Source organism: Drosophila nasuta, chromosome 2R (assembly GCF_023558535.2).
Source record: "Drosophila nasuta strain 15112-1781.00 chromosome 2R, ASM2355853v1, whole genome shotgun sequence".
NCBI classification, from domain to species: Eukaryota; Metazoa; Arthropoda; class Insecta; order Diptera; family Drosophilidae; genus Drosophila; species Drosophila nasuta.
Window position 1 is genome coordinate 25,488,236 of NC_083456.1, and position 15,166 is coordinate 25,503,401.

At 39.4% G+C, this 15,166-nt stretch overlaps 4 protein-coding genes across 4 annotated transcripts; 1 reads left to right on the plus strand and 3 right to left on the minus strand.

The window, feature by feature from the left end:
• The first annotated feature begins 5,876 nt into the window (after positions 1-5,876).
• LOC132786907 (serine palmitoyltransferase small subunit B) lies at positions 5,877-6,744 on the plus strand. Its single transcript, XM_060793636.1, has 2 exons — positions 5,877-6,240; positions 6,297-6,744. The coding sequence occupies exons 1-2, from the start codon at positions 6,144-6,146 to the stop codon at positions 6,452-6,454; spliced, it is 255 nt and encodes an 84-aa protein (XP_060649619.1). The 5' UTR covers positions 5,877-6,143; the 3' UTR covers positions 6,455-6,744.
• Positions 6,539-8,156, minus strand: LOC132786908 (pickpocket protein 11). The gene is made up of 6 exons (XM_060793637.1): positions 8,106-8,156; positions 7,929-8,042; positions 7,656-7,872; positions 6,936-7,591; positions 6,774-6,880; positions 6,539-6,703 (listed from the first exon to the last, which is right to left on the minus strand). The coding sequence occupies exons 1-6, from the start codon at positions 8,141-8,143 to the stop codon at positions 6,540-6,542; spliced, it is 1,296 nt and encodes a 431-aa protein (XP_060649620.1). The 5' UTR covers positions 8,144-8,156; the 3' UTR covers position 6,539.
• Positions 8,157-9,985: 1,829 nt separating this feature from the next.
• Positions 9,986-11,699, minus strand: LOC132784959 (serine protease grass). The gene is made up of 4 exons (XM_060790891.1): positions 11,511-11,699; positions 11,205-11,368; positions 10,791-11,140; positions 9,986-10,731 (listed from the first exon to the last, which is right to left on the minus strand). Exons 1-4 carry the CDS (start codon positions 11,572-11,574, stop codon positions 10,125-10,127), a joined length of 1,185 nt encoding a protein of 394 aa, XP_060646874.1. The 5' UTR covers positions 11,575-11,699; the 3' UTR covers positions 9,986-10,124.
• A 1,580-nt stretch (positions 11,700-13,279) lies between these two features.
• Positions 13,280-14,998, minus strand: LOC132785418 (serine protease grass-like). Its single transcript, XM_060791512.1, has 4 exons — positions 14,864-14,998; positions 14,646-14,809; positions 14,203-14,582; positions 13,280-14,148 (listed from the first exon to the last, which is right to left on the minus strand). Exons 1-4 carry the CDS (start codon positions 14,925-14,927, stop codon positions 13,560-13,562), a joined length of 1,197 nt encoding a protein of 398 aa, XP_060647495.1. The 5' UTR covers positions 14,928-14,998; the 3' UTR covers positions 13,280-13,559.
• Between the last annotated feature and the right edge of the window lie 168 nt (positions 14,999-15,166).

Consider the following 15,166-nt stretch of genomic DNA (forward strand, 5'->3'; position numbering starts at 1 on the left):
TTTTTTTTTTTTGCAATTCCAGACATTGTTGATATGATTATTTATCGATTTGTATTGTTTGTTAGTTTTGCTATCGATGGCCATTTCCTGTGCTGTGTTTTGAGTTTGCCTTCGCATAACTGAAATGTTCCGCAGACGCGCGTTTGTTGTGGCCGCATTTGAAATATGCGCTAATTGAATGTGAAAACGAAACACAAGTTGAGAAGTTACCAACAACACTCACACACACACACACACACAAAGATATATATAAACTTACAGATACACAGGACTGTAGTCCGCGCGAAGGAAAGCGAAATGGCTGAAAGAGCAATGCATTTTGCGTTGTTTCGTTTTCTAATTAAAATACCAAAAAGCCGAAAAACAAAACTAAGCTCAATTGCTGATCGGGGTAACCCAAAAGCCAGAGAACTGTGCGATGCCTGTTGTTGCCTGGGACGAGGTCCATCAGTGGAAACCGAACTGAAACCAAACCGAAGTTGAGGCTGAAGCTGATGTCGAGGCGAAGCGAACAAAACGAAATGGCCGCGTTGTGCGTTGTTAATGAAGCAGAAAATGCCTGGAATTTTCGCTTGATTGTGGATGTTCTCCCTCCACCTCCTTCTCCTCCTGCTTCTCTTCCTTACCTCATCCACAACACAACGCGTCGATCCGCGCAGCTTTTAGAGCGAGCTGAGTGTTTTATTTAGTTATTGAACAGCTAAGCCAACGGAGCCTCAAATCGACAAGGCGGCCGCCCTTTTTCGCGCACAACAAAAACGGGCAACAACAAATATTTTAGCAGCATTTTTGGCGCTTTTCGATGCTGCCGCTGTTGTTGTTGGTTTTTTAATTAACGCGCGCTACGTTTTCAACGTTTTTGAAGGGCTCGCGAGTGCACATGATGGGCATATAACTCATTGGAATTATGGAAGAGGCAACAGCGCAAAACACAAAATAAAACCTGCAACACATTGACGAATCGAGACGAGAGGAGCCAAAAGAGGAAGAGAGGAAACTCGATTGGCCAGAACAGAATGTACATAAACTTTATCCGTCTATAATCTAAATATGTTTCTCTCGCTCTCTCGTTGTCTCGTTGATGTTGTTGCTGTTGTCGTGGTGGTGGCTGTTGCAACAATTTGCTGCAAATTGAAAGCCAATTACGTTGTTTGCAGCATGCCACGGGCAAGGCAAACTGGCTAAAATTGCTGCCGTCGTCGTCGCAGTCATCGTAGACTGTGGCCCGTTTCGCTCGGCTCTTTGGCTGGCCTAGCAGACGACATAAATATCAAATACAGGTCCATAAATTTGAAACCAATTAGCCAACTTAAATTGATAATAGTTGCAACAAGCGGTTGCTCCTGCTGCTGCTGCTGCTGATGTTGCTGCTGTCGATCTAGCATTTGCCTACCAACAGCAGCATCAGCAACAGCAACAGCTGCAGGAAGCTGCAAATCCAAATCCTATGCCATGTCGTAGTCTGGTCCGATTGGCCGCTAATGGCAGTGCCATTTGTTGACATACGTCGCTCGTGTTGACTTGGCAATTTTCGTTGCTGTCTTTGGGGGCAATTGTTGTCCATATTCGTTCGTTTTGGAGGAGCAACAACAACAGCAACAAGAAGAACTACAACTACAAGATCTACAACTGCAATGTCATATGTCTTCGTGTCTTTTTGGGCTGCCCTGTGCGCTCATGTCGTGCCTGTCGTGTCGTTCTAATCACAATTGTTGTTGCCTGCTGACTGCTGCCTTCCATCTCTCTCTCTCTCTCTCTCTCTCTCTCTCCTTCTCTTGCTTGACTTCTGTTAACCATGCGTTCGTCCATGCGACTTTTTATGGTGCTTTTATGCAAAACAACTTAATTTCGAGACGTCGCACACAAAACGTTCGCCACAATGCTGCCGCGTAAAATATGCACTAGGCAACTGGGTAGGCAACCCAAAACGAAAGACTTAGGCAACGAACTTGGCCAATCTACAATTGCAGAAAATGTGCGCGGCTATTTGCTGTCTCTGTTGTTGTTGTTGTGAGTGTGTCGTGGAGCTGTTATAGAAAATTATCTTAAACTGATTTGATATATATTCAAATAGGCGATGTGCGACACATGTTGATGTTGTTGCATGCAACAATTGCACTCAGCGCCTAGCGCCACAGACACGCAGCCCGGTAGCTAGCTGGCCGCCTTGTTGTTGCCATTTGTTGCCGTGCTGCTGCTGTTGCTGCTGCGGAATGAAATGCAACGGATAACATCGCTTACAGTAAACGTTTAGTTGTATTTTAATTAAAATATTTTTCCATTTCCCTCGCTACCCAGACGAAGCACCTTCTACAGCAGTGGCAAGTTACCAACAACAACTCTCAACTCTCAACGAGTAGCAGTCGGATTGAGATCGAGGCATGTCCGTGTTTGTCGGACAGGTGGCATTTATGCTACAACAGTATTATAGGCTAATTTGGGGTGGGAATTGATTGGCACAGATCTGTGCCAACAAATAGCAAAGACAAGCTAACGCTAATGCCACAAATAGGCGCCAGATCAAATCTAATTTATGTCCAGCAAAGAAGTAGAGTTTACTATGTGTAAGAGCTTAAGATTAGATGTGGAATAAATGTAAATTTAACAAGCGGAAAGCTGTCTTCCATTCCTATAACTTATTGTCTAATTTGATATAAGCTGCAAATAAATTTCTGACAATTAAGAAAAATGTAATGATTCAAAGCATTAATTATAGTTCATTCCTTAAAAACACATTTCGCAATTTCTTGAAGAAAGAAAGGTTAAATAAATTAATTTGTCAATTTAAAGAAAAGAAATAAATAAGTAATAGATTTCTACATTAAAAATTGGCAGATGCCTGTTTTGGCTCCCACGCATAGCAAAGGCTAATAATTTTAGTTAGTTGACATTTATTTTTGTTTATTGCCATAAATAGATGCATAATTAAGCATATTTTGCAAAAAATTTCCCCACAGCAATTAATTGAATACGTCAGAGCCTCCCCCTTTGCACCCAGAAATGATCTAAGTTATTGGCCAGCGGCGACGCTTTATAAATGTCAAGAGGCGACATTAATGTAGCACATTTATCTAATTAGACAAGCGTTTTAAGCATGGCTCACAGCCGACACTGGCGACTGGCTGCTCCGCGTCTCACGCCAAATAAATTAATCAGCTAATTGATGAGCATAAATTAAAGTGTATGCAAATTAGGCGAAGTGGCGGCCCAATGGTGCGATCTCAGCGCGATCACGCTGCCATTTCGGCTTATTGATGGCCAAACTCAATTAAATTGGGCAAATGAGGCGAGCGGTCAATAATGTCAAATGGCAAACAAAACCGTCGACCACCCACGGCTTTAAAAAAGGTCTCAATGGGATTTTAAGGGGGTGAGGAACTTTGTGCAAGCGATTCGAACAACTCAATTAATAACAATTTTTCAGCAGAACAATAATGCAATACCGAAAAAACAAAAGCAACAGCAACAAGAGGGGCAAAAAAATTAGATTATCTCATGGCGGATGCAGTTTGCACAGTTCCTGGGAGTCGCTATCGGTTAATGCCATCGTCATCGTCGTGGTTGTTGCTGCGGTGTTGGGGAATTAGTTGCTTCGGCCTGAACTTTGGGCGCGCGAGGTCGTGGCAGCTGCAAGTTTCAGCTCAGTTGCTTTAATTGAAAACCGTACGAAATGGAAAATGGACTTTCAAACCGAGCCAACCGAGCAGGTAAAAAGGGAACTGTGCAGTGCGCCGCTCAGTAAATTAGCCAACCGACTTTTTTTCTAATTTTGCGGCTGAGATGAGCGCGTCGAGTGCATTTTTCAGGGCCATGAGACGCTGGCCTGGCATTTGGCAATTTATGGCAGGCCAAAGCGGTGTCGAAAATAGCGCCAGCAACAGGCGAAGGATGACGACGACGACGACGATGGCGATACCACGCTCAGCCTGTGGATGCTGATAGGTTTTTTTTTTGCCAAGTTACTTTCTAATATAACAACAGCGACGGGGCAATGTGAATGTTGATGTGGATGTGGATGCATTGCACACGAAAGTCATAAGCGCAGCCATGGCAATTAAGTTCGAGCGACAAGTTGCGCTGCTGGAAGCCAGAATAGCGGGCAGACAACATCAGCAACAGAGGGGCGGAGAGGCGTGTTGCTGGTGGAGGATGCAGCTGCAGCAACATGTTTATGGCTCGAAACGGATTGCACGTAATGGGATTTACGCTGAGCGACAGCGATAGCCTGCAACTGATTCAACCACAGTAACAGCAACAACAACAGCAATAGCAACAGCAACGACATCCACATCGACTTCAGTTACAGCGACTGAGACTGAGACTGCAACTGCGACTGCGACTAAGACACTGCGCCTGCGCCTCAATAAAGCCGATCGCATTACCAATTAGGCGTGCACACTTGGCTAAACAGCCGCCACCACACCATGTACCATGGCAAGTGGAAATTGAATTAGTTGTAGCTGCATATGCGTGACTTTGCTCTGGACTCGATTGAGACCGAGACCGCGTCCGCGTCCGAGTCCGAGTTCGAAACCAAAACGGAGACAACGACACCATAGGTGTGTGTGTGTGTAAACATTTTTTACACTTTGCCACATTCCTGCGCCGCGCGCATAAATCAAGCCACTCGGGCTCGGCTGTCAATCGGCAAAACCGCCAGGCATTGATAGCAGCGTCGTCGTCGTCGTCGTCGTCGTTGTCGTTATGGCCAAAGCTTTTGCCTTGGGCAAGTGCTCAGCTCAATACAGCTGGCCAGATGTAAGTTGCCAGTTTGCAAGTTGCCACTTGCAAGATTGCACACCAAATGTGCTAGTTTGAACAGTGCGAATTATGGCGCAATGGCTTTAAATCCTGTTTATGTGGCTATTCTTTTACCTTGGCCATCAGCCAGCCATGAGAAGATGCTGCAGACACTTTGTTGAGAAGGCAAATTTATGTGCTAAGTCTGGCAAATGGTCGGGCGATAAAAACTACAACGCACATGGTTTTGATGTGACCCAAAAAATGACAGCAGATTAGCAGACAACTTAACGAATTAAGCTATAAAAGTCACATTAAAAAGTAATGCGCATATCAAATATCAAAGAAGTACTCACGCTTTATATAAAACCAAATGTATCCAATTGTTTCACTTTTTTCATTGAACATTTTTGATTTTCACATTAATTTTATTTAAATTTGTATTATTACACAAAAACTTTCACTTCACTTAAAAAAAATATGAAAAAAATATATATTTTTAAAGTGCGATAGAATCGCATGAATTTGAATTTCGCGCTACGTAACCGAACTTTAAGTTGTAACAGCTGATTGTGTACTTTCACAAAAAGGTGGTTGCTACGACACTCGAGTATCACAGGGTGTTCCCTTGACACACTTTTTTAACTGCAGTTGTTGTTGCTGAGACACCTAGGGTATGAAGTTGACCGCGCACTTTATTTATTGCTCATTATTAGCTTGAACTCAAATTACAAACACTAATTGTGTGGTTAGCTACACGATTTTCACAAATTTAATGCGTATTTGCACATGTAGGCTTATATTTACCGATAAAAACAATTGGACCAACGGGCGTTGCGACAGTGCACGTTAAAAGCGAATACAACACCTTACATTCACGCTTTCATTCTATCTGTTGGCACACTTATTCACTTGCATACTTATTTGCACTATTTAGAAGTTAAATAAACTATAATATTCCGTTTTTTCGTACAATTATAAAAGCGCTGAAAATTTTCCGACGAACGTAACTGTAAATCGCGCGCCAACAAACGCAATGGCTGCCAACCCACATACAAAAGCTTCTTGCTATGAATTGAAACTACTTTCCAACACTAAATTTTAAAATAGAAAACTTTGTGTACACACTGCACTCAGCTGTTTTGTTTTTTTGGAAGTCGTAAAAGGAAAACAATAAAGTTCTTGATAGATTGTATTTAATGATAAATCATTTTCATGCAAAGCAATTTCTATAAATAAATTAAATATATAAAAATTGTGAGAAACTTGTGGAGCAATTTCTGTTCAAGAAACACACAGAAATTAGCAATGAGAGTGTGAGCAAAAAGTTATTGCGTGAACTGTTTTGATTATATTGTATTCGTAAAGCGAAAACCGACAAAAAAAGTGCAATTAAATTCAAAATGTGGAATTTAAAACAAACCGCCTCACATTTGTATCGTCAATATGAGCTTATAACTTGCATTAACATGTTTGAGCCATGGGAAAAGAAGCTAATCAGTAAGTGCATTTTTCCGGTGATAGCTCAGTTTATTAATAAGCTATTTTTATTCTAGATGGATTCTTTCTGATTATGGTTGTACTTGTGATCTTCTCCAGCTACGTTTATTTGCCCAGCTATATGGAAACGCTGCTGGAAGTGATTAAGCCCACAACTGGATCTAGTCAGCCATCAGAGAAGGCTTATGTGCCAATGAAAATCAGCAGTTTTTAACTGAAACAATGCTATATATATAGAATATATATATAATACTTGCGCAATTGGAAGACAATTAGAATTTAATAACATGATTTGTGATTTACTTTAAACCTATTAACAACTGTAAATACTTTAATGTGCCAAGGTAGATTCGTTTTGCCCAATTGTATATCGATCGTCTATACTCCAAAATAAGAAATACGGTTTCCACAAGGCGCAACGCCGATGTGTTGAAGAATAGTCCAACTAAACCACCAACAGAAACTGTAAAAGAAGAACATTTTAATATAATTTAAAAATGCCGAGCAATTAATATATGTATATCGAGTCTTACTTAAAAGATCCAAGTGGGTTTTGGCCACGCGACGCACATAACGTTGCGTGGGCAACTCGACGAGTGCCACATGAATATCGGAAACATCTCTTTCAGCCTCCTGTTTACTGCAAGTCAACCAATATTAACTAGATGTAATTAATTTAAGTTATTTTTACCTACTCATCTGCTGTATTGAAGATAATGTTGTACTCTGGCTCCTCACAAGAGCTCATGCAATCACAGGACTTGCGCTCAGTCAAGATCTTTTCGTTTATGTTCGTCAAGCAAATGAGTCCACGATAGTCACAGACGGGCAGCGAACTCTTGCTGGGCATAGCCATAAAATGGCTGGTGCAATTGCAATAGAGCAGATGCAATGCCACCGTACACTCGACAATGCAACCGGAGTAACTATAGAACTCATAGATGCCCAGTCGCTGCTCGACATGCTCGTGACCGTAGCGACAACGTCGTTCCTCATAGTTCAGCTCATCCACTGATTCGTGATTGAACACCTCGATGACATTCAATATTAATTCCTTGTAGCTGCCAACTAAAACTGTTTCCCTGATCATGCCCTCGGCAAAGTGAAATGGCACATCGATAGGCGGATGCACATGAACTTGCACATCGGCAGCCGCATGGAAAGTTAGGTGACCGGCGCCCGTTATGCGATTATTCTTGTAGTACACTTGAGATTCCTTGCGTGCCTGATGCGAGTTGAAGGAGAAACAAAGACCATACTCTGTGGGAATAGGCAAGAACTGTTCGCAGCAGTCGAAGAACATATTAAGGTAGCTGCACTCCATAATGAGTTCATTACATTTGCTGCGAAACTATTGGAAAATATAGAAAAATATATAGAATGTATTGAGTGTAATATTGCTCCAATATACTAACCACATCCAACAGCATTGTGAAATTGTCAGGACATTTGAGTTTGTCACAGTTCTCGCAACTGATGCAGATACCACGAAAGAAGGCAATCTCGCTAATAAAGTCATCAATATACAATTCGTGCTCTGAACCAAAATGATCATCGCTTATATCCCATATCTTCTCGGAGTTGTAGAGTTCACACACTGTTATAGCCGGAAACGAAGTATTCCAGTTAAGGCTGAAATGTATCATAGCTTTATCGATCTGTACTATATATATTTTTTATTAACTTACTAAAGCGTATCCAAGTTAAACGACACAGAAGTGGAAGTGAAATTTTCCAACAAAGTTCTGGCAACCGTTACAAAAAACGGCAGCGAGAAGTAAAATGAGAGTAAATAGAGAAACCTGGTTTTGAATACGAAATATAATTAGGTTATATAATATGATTAAAGTTGTATGGTAATTTACACTCTAAGTGCCCACGGCAAATATTCCTTCCAGTTCATAGTCCGTGTAACTAACACGTCCGTTCCCAAAACTTATTCTGTTGCACTAGTTGCCAGTTTAGGAAGCTTTCCGCCGAGTCCCTTTATTGGTGAATAAAAGCTCCAGCCCAGACAATAGAAGCCTTTCATAGCGATAACATCTTTTTATTGTTGCAAGTTCAAGTCAATTTAGGCTCACCCCAGGCACAAAATTACTATTAATAAACAATAGGGGATTATTTTTTTGTATAATAAATTCTATTGGAAAAAAGGTCATATAAAATATAAATATGCTTGACACAAGCTAGATGTAAAATATTAAAATTTTGATTAACAAAAGAAATATAATTTTAAGTAAAATTTACAGGGTATCTTATAGTTGAGTACTCCGACTACTTTGCTATTTAGTTCATCCTCAATTGGATTAATGGGTCAATGTTGCAAATGTCATATCAAATATCACTGGGAATAAATCATTTTGTAACAGTTTATCGAAATGCATACAATCAGCGTAAGTCGCAGAAAAGTTTACGATTAATTGCTGTATCGGGGTTAGCCCATACTACAACTAACGTAATACTCTCTGACTGTCTGACGTCGCTTAGATGTGAAAATAATTTCATTGTTTATGGCTTTATTAACCGACGTGGTTCGATTAACTTGGCTGGACAATAAATGCAATAATACGAGTTATAATAAAAGTGAACCGCTAATTAAAACATACCTACGCCATTATCAGGCTGAGTAATCGCTTTTGAATTTAATCTGAATCAGAATTTCACAAAATGTCAAGCTCGCAACCAACTTGGAGTTCTAGTTGTGATGTTACCAAGCTAGACACAAACGATATGAATCATATCAGATACAGAAGAAGATGGAATCCGGGTGAAGAAGAAAAGCTGTTAAGGTTGTTGATATTGAAAACAAAATGAAGTTCTAGGTGTGTCATTGGACTGCTGTGAATATGTTTACAATTATGGATTCGCAGACAGTTTATTTAAATATTTCTTGGAATACAAATTAAAACTTCTTTACTACGTCAAACTTTGCTTATTAATTATCAACTCGAATTATAATCAAAAGTCGTCAAACTTCTGTTATTGTCAATCTCAAATATAAATATATGATCTTTAAAATCATCAAACCTTCTATTAATAATTATAAAAATATATTACCTAACATCATAACTTGTTTGCAATTATAAAGAAAGCATTTTATAGCAAACAAATACTAACAAACTGATCCAGTTGGTTAGTTGAAATTTTCAATCTCTGCATAAGTTGATTTTTATAATAAACGAGAGAAATATGTTAATTTGGTATATAAATATTACATGATTTTTAAGAAATTACGCAGATTCATTTGCAGAGAATTTTTACTGTGAATCAATAGTTTTATATGGAAACTTGATAAAAATTATTAGGAATTATGCTGTGTGTCCGTGAATGATTTTAATTTAAAAATGTAAATGTAATGGAATAGCTTATTCTTCTATAGTTACAAAGAATTGATTTTATATTTTCAGTACGCACTTTTTTAAGGGTTTCATTTTCGCAGTTTGAGTTCCTAAATATATAGAGTTTGCAAACTTCCTAAATAAAATCATAAAATTTGGAAACTCTTGGTTCAACAATCAGGTGTTAAAAATAAACAACAACTTTTCACTAAATTGTTTTATTTTGCAGTAGAAATGTATGGCTATTAATATTTGTATAAGCCTCAAATGAAACACTTTGTGCATTTATGAGTAACAAATTTACCAAATGCTTAAACGTAATAATAAACTTATTTTCCGAAATATTTCCAACGATTCCGATTCTCAAAATACTTATGTTCAATAAAAGCTTCAAAGATTCATTTTCATATGCATTCATAATTTATTTTGCAATACTTAAAACTAGGTAATTTAAAAAACAATGTCTACAACAGACTGTGGCAATGGCATCGATAACTTAATGTTAGAATAAATAATAATAAGTGTCAACATCATGAGGTGCGATCATCATTGGAGATTCTGTGTGATCCAGGGCAACATATCCAAAACCGAGGCAAACACACCTGGTTCATTCTGGTGGATGCCACAGCGTTGACCTCCAAATGAGATAACGCCATACTGCACATAGCGCGCTGTTTGCTTGAAGGCATGGAGGAAGAAGACCGGACCACCAGAGTCTCCACGACAGGTGTGTTGAGTATCTTCGCTCACTGCACAAATATGATTTTCAGTCACTGGAGCTTCCGCATAGTAGTTGCGGCACACATCGAGATCTTTTCGCTTGACCACCGCCTTGAGCAGCACATCTGATGGTTCGTTGTTCTCTGTGGTGCCCCAACCGGAGATGAAGAAACTCTGATCGTAGGCAATATCTTGGGAAGTTCGGTCAATGGGGAGACAGATGGGTTTGATGTGAATCTTAAATGTAACTGTGCGATCCAGTTTGAGCAGGGCAATATCGTAGCCGATGGAACCCGCTCCCGAGTTGGGATGTGCGCGTATCTCATCAATGCCATACTCCTCATAAGGTGGCAAGCATTCTCTGCGGCGTCCGCCAAACACCTGGCAATCTTCCTCAGTCGCGAGATTGTGTTCCCCCAGACGCACGCCAACGCTAAAGTGAACGAAAGTTATTAACTAATGAAGTCTGAACCCTTAATATTTCATACTTACAGATCAAAGACACCTCTGGTGCAGTGAGCGGCAGTTAAGACAAAGCGATCGGTGATCAAGCTTCCACCACATTGAAAAGGTCTCCCTGACTTTGCGTACTTCAACAGCGCCAGCCAGGGGAATTCACCAATCTTGGTTGGCTCACCGTGGCTCAGCTTGATGTTGCTCTTCTTACCGCACTCCGTGACAGAGTTGAGGACGTCCAAGCCTTGGGGATCGATGTATCGGAGATTCTGTGTGGTTTGTCGCACATTACCCGATGATTTTTTTTGAGGTGGTGTCGGTGTTTCTTTGGGGCCACTGCTTTGGGGTTCCAAGACGGCACCTCTGGGACAGCACATATGGAAAGGCTGTAAAGGAAGAGTTTGATAAATAAGAGTCTGAGGGAAGAAATCCAGAATATGTAATACTTACTGCTCCCTGTCCGCCATAGCAGGTCTCTTGCCGAATCTCATTCTGTATCGAGCGTGGCAGATTGCGTCCGAAGGTGATGAGCAGATCACGCACAAATTGACATTTCTGGAGAGGCACACAAAGGCCTTGTTCGCCGTTTGTTGTGTAGCAGCCACTGCCCGACTCTAAAATGCAAATAATTATTTCACAATCATTGATAAATGATAAATGACAATAACACGTTTGACTGGTTATAACAAACGCATCAATAAAACGCGTTAACTCTGATGTTTTCGTCTTTTTCGTTGATAAGATATATGAACTTACGACTGATCACCAGATTGGGAATGGCCAACAAGACAATGGCCAATGTGCATATAAATAGCTGCATCCTGTCCAAGACTTTTTCCAATATAAATACTAAATATAGATCTATCTGCCAGATGCCGCGTAATTAGAACTCGAACGATCGTTTGTTGATCTTTTCGCTTCTGAGTGGAGAATGAGAATGAATAAAGTAGCGTCGTGTGCCGCGCTTTTGTATGAGAAGTTCGCGTGCTGTTGGGGCAAGGTGCCTATTAAAATGCATAAATTGTTATTTACCCAAGCGCTGGGGATCATGTTTTTATTATTTATTTATATTTCTCCGCGCTGACCAACTGGTTTTACTCTCGCCGTAGCTGCTCAGCGTAGCACGTGCGATCGCTGCGCTTGAACTAATCAGAGACCTGTTTCGCTCTCACATTTTGTGTAATATTAATTTCTACGCGAGAGGATTATCATTCCGTCTGGGTGGATTGAATTGCCTTACATATTAGTCGCGTGGGAAAATCGTCGCATTCCTAGGAATTCCCAAAATATACTTGCCTGTATCCACTTGACAATTTGTCTTTTGACTTTTCCCCTTCACAAACCAGGGTCAAGTGCGTCTGGATTGCCCAAAAACCATCTAATGGAATTTCCAAGGCTGGGAAGTCCAACAGAGTGTCCAATAATTCTTTATTAATGAAATCTGAAGTGGGTTGTCTGTTTACTTAACCGAGTACAACTCTAATTGGCTTCGCTTTTGTTAGCTTTTGGAATCCCCGAAATGTTGACAAGCATCTTGTCATCCATCTGGATGATGCTTGTATAAAATTGTTGGATAAGGTCGCGACGTGGCTCGATTAATGGCAGCTTGAGTCAAGCGCCAGAGTTCTAACCGCAAGTTGGCTGTCTTCTTCGGCCATTAACAACAGGGGGCTTTTAAATTTCCAGGCATCCGAGTATTACTCACAATCTGTGTTGCATAATAACTTGTCTATTAAATATTCATATTCATAATAATGTAAACGCCCTAAACGATTTTTTTAAACATTGTCTAACTAATTATTTTATAATAATTTTATAAATATGAATATGCACAATCTGTGAAATATATTTATTATACTTTTCAATAATTTACGTTAAAATATTGGTGTGAAAAATAATATACAATTGTCATTAATAAATGTATACTAATAAAAATCATATTTCATTTAGATCGAATATAATTAATATATCTGAGTAGAATTGCATTTTTTGTGAACAACAATATTAATCTATATCTGTAATTTGTTTAAAAATACTAAAATTAATATACCACAAAAATACTAAATAAATGTCATAGATTATATTTGGTATATTGACGCAGTGCTATATTCAAAATATACCAAAGAATGCAAAATATACCAGATTGCTACCCAAAGCAATTAAGACCTCTAGTAAGTTGGCGTTTTTGCTCATACAAAAGTATTTGTTTAATAACTTCAACAATTTTTATTTGATCGCAACCAAATCACAAAGTTATAATACCCTTCTATTATATGGGTAGCGGGTATAAAAACTATGACTGAATATAATTTTCTTTTATATTCTTGTATACATATTTCACTTTGCATCTCTGATGAACATTTCTTGAGTGTTCCTTCTATGACATGACAAACTTAATAAATATTGATTCAACACTTAATAATATTATGAATTGGAGAACGCAATCTTTATGCTTACGCACACCACTTGTAGTAAGTGCGAATTCCATCTAAAAATATACACATAATATCTCCATGTGGCTCTCTGTTTAGAACAGTCATTATTTATTCAATCAATCTGATATAATTTATTAAGTCATAGTTACAATAGAATGTATCGCATAAAATAGCAGTAGTAACAATTAATTTATTGGTCTTAAATATATTGTTCGATCTTAAAGTAATTGATATAAGCTTTGCTACACTGGGGTTAATCCCCTAAACTAAAATAATTGCGGAGCTTAGCAGCTTCACTTAAGTGATGTTAACAAGTTTTTACATTATTTGGAATGAATCACGATTAAATAGAAATTAAATGATGTTGTCGTCAATAGAGATTCTGTGTTATCCAAGGCAACATGTCCAGAACCGAGGCAAATACGCCAGGTTGATTTTCGTTGATGCCACAGGATTGACCTCCAAAAGATACAACGCCATACTGTACAAAGCGTGTTGTCGTCTTGAAAAAATATCGAAAGAAAAGCGGACCACCTGAGTCACCTTGGCAAGTCTCCTGCTTTTTATTGCCCATGGCGCAAATATGATTTTCAGTGAAGGTGCCAGTCTTATAGTATTTTCGACATACATCCAGATGTTGTCGAACAACCAACGCCTTTAGAAGAATAGGAGAAGGCATTCTTTTCTCGGTTTTGCCCCAACCAGCGATATAGAAGTTCTGATCATCGTTAATATTTTGAGACTTGCTCTCAATGGGCAGACAGATCGGCCTGATGTTAGGTCTAAATGTGACGGATCGATTCAGCTTGATCAACGCTATATCATAGCTATTGGTATGCCGTTCATATTTGGGATGTCGCCGAATATCCTCGATGCCAAATTCCTCATAAGATGGAAGGCAATCAGTTAAACAATCATTTTCAATGCCAAGATTGTGCTCTCCCATGCGAACGGCAATTCTAAAGGTGAAAGATATATGATGAATAAAATCTGAACCTACATTTATTACTTACATGTTAGCAGAAGCTGTGATACAGTGGGCTGCAGTTAAGACAAACCGATCGGTGATCAAGCTGCCGCCACAAAGAAAAGGCCGCCCTGAGGTTTCGTACTTCAAAAGCGCCATCCAGGGGAATTCTTCTTTTCGAGTTAACTCTCCATGGCTCACCAATACACGACTTTCGATATCTTCTATTCGTTTCTCTTTTAGAGTTAACTCTCCATTACCCACCAATACACGACTTCCGAGATTTTCTGTTCGTTCTCCACAGTCGGTGACAGCTTCAAGAATTTTCATTCCTTGGGGATCTATGTAGCTTAGATTCTTCGGCTGCTCGAGTACTTCACCACCAACATTGGGCATCGAAACAGTAGGACAACAGATTGGATATCTCTGTACAAAGGGAAGAACTTTTGTAATAGAATTGTGAAAGGGGAAATACCAATATTTACTTACTGCACCCTTCTCGCCATCACAGGCCAATTCTCTAATCTGATGGTGTATTCTATGCGGAAGCCTGCCTTTATATTTCTTTAAAATATCAATCACTGCTGGACATTGGTTGGCAGATATACAAATGCCTTCGTCCCCAACAGGTGAGTAGCATCTTATACCAGATTCTTTTAATGAGTATTCTTAAATTGGGATACACAGAAGAAGCTTGGATTACTTACCACTTAACGCACGAGAAGGAAAGGCCAGCAAAAGCACAACAAAAACGCCAGTAAATAAAACCATATTGTCGAGATGTTTTTATTAAGAATCTGAACCTGTTAAGTTTGCGATCATTTCGCGACTGAACGCAAAATGAGACAGTAACTCGGTTTAGTATCTAAAGCTCGTAAGCTTGCAAGTAATCTGGCCATTAATTTGCATTTTGAAATTATTTAACTCTGGTCAGAACGTACAACTCAGTAGCTGAGAATAATTAATGAACAACATTTTCAGGTTTCCCCTAATTTGATTAGAAGCAACTT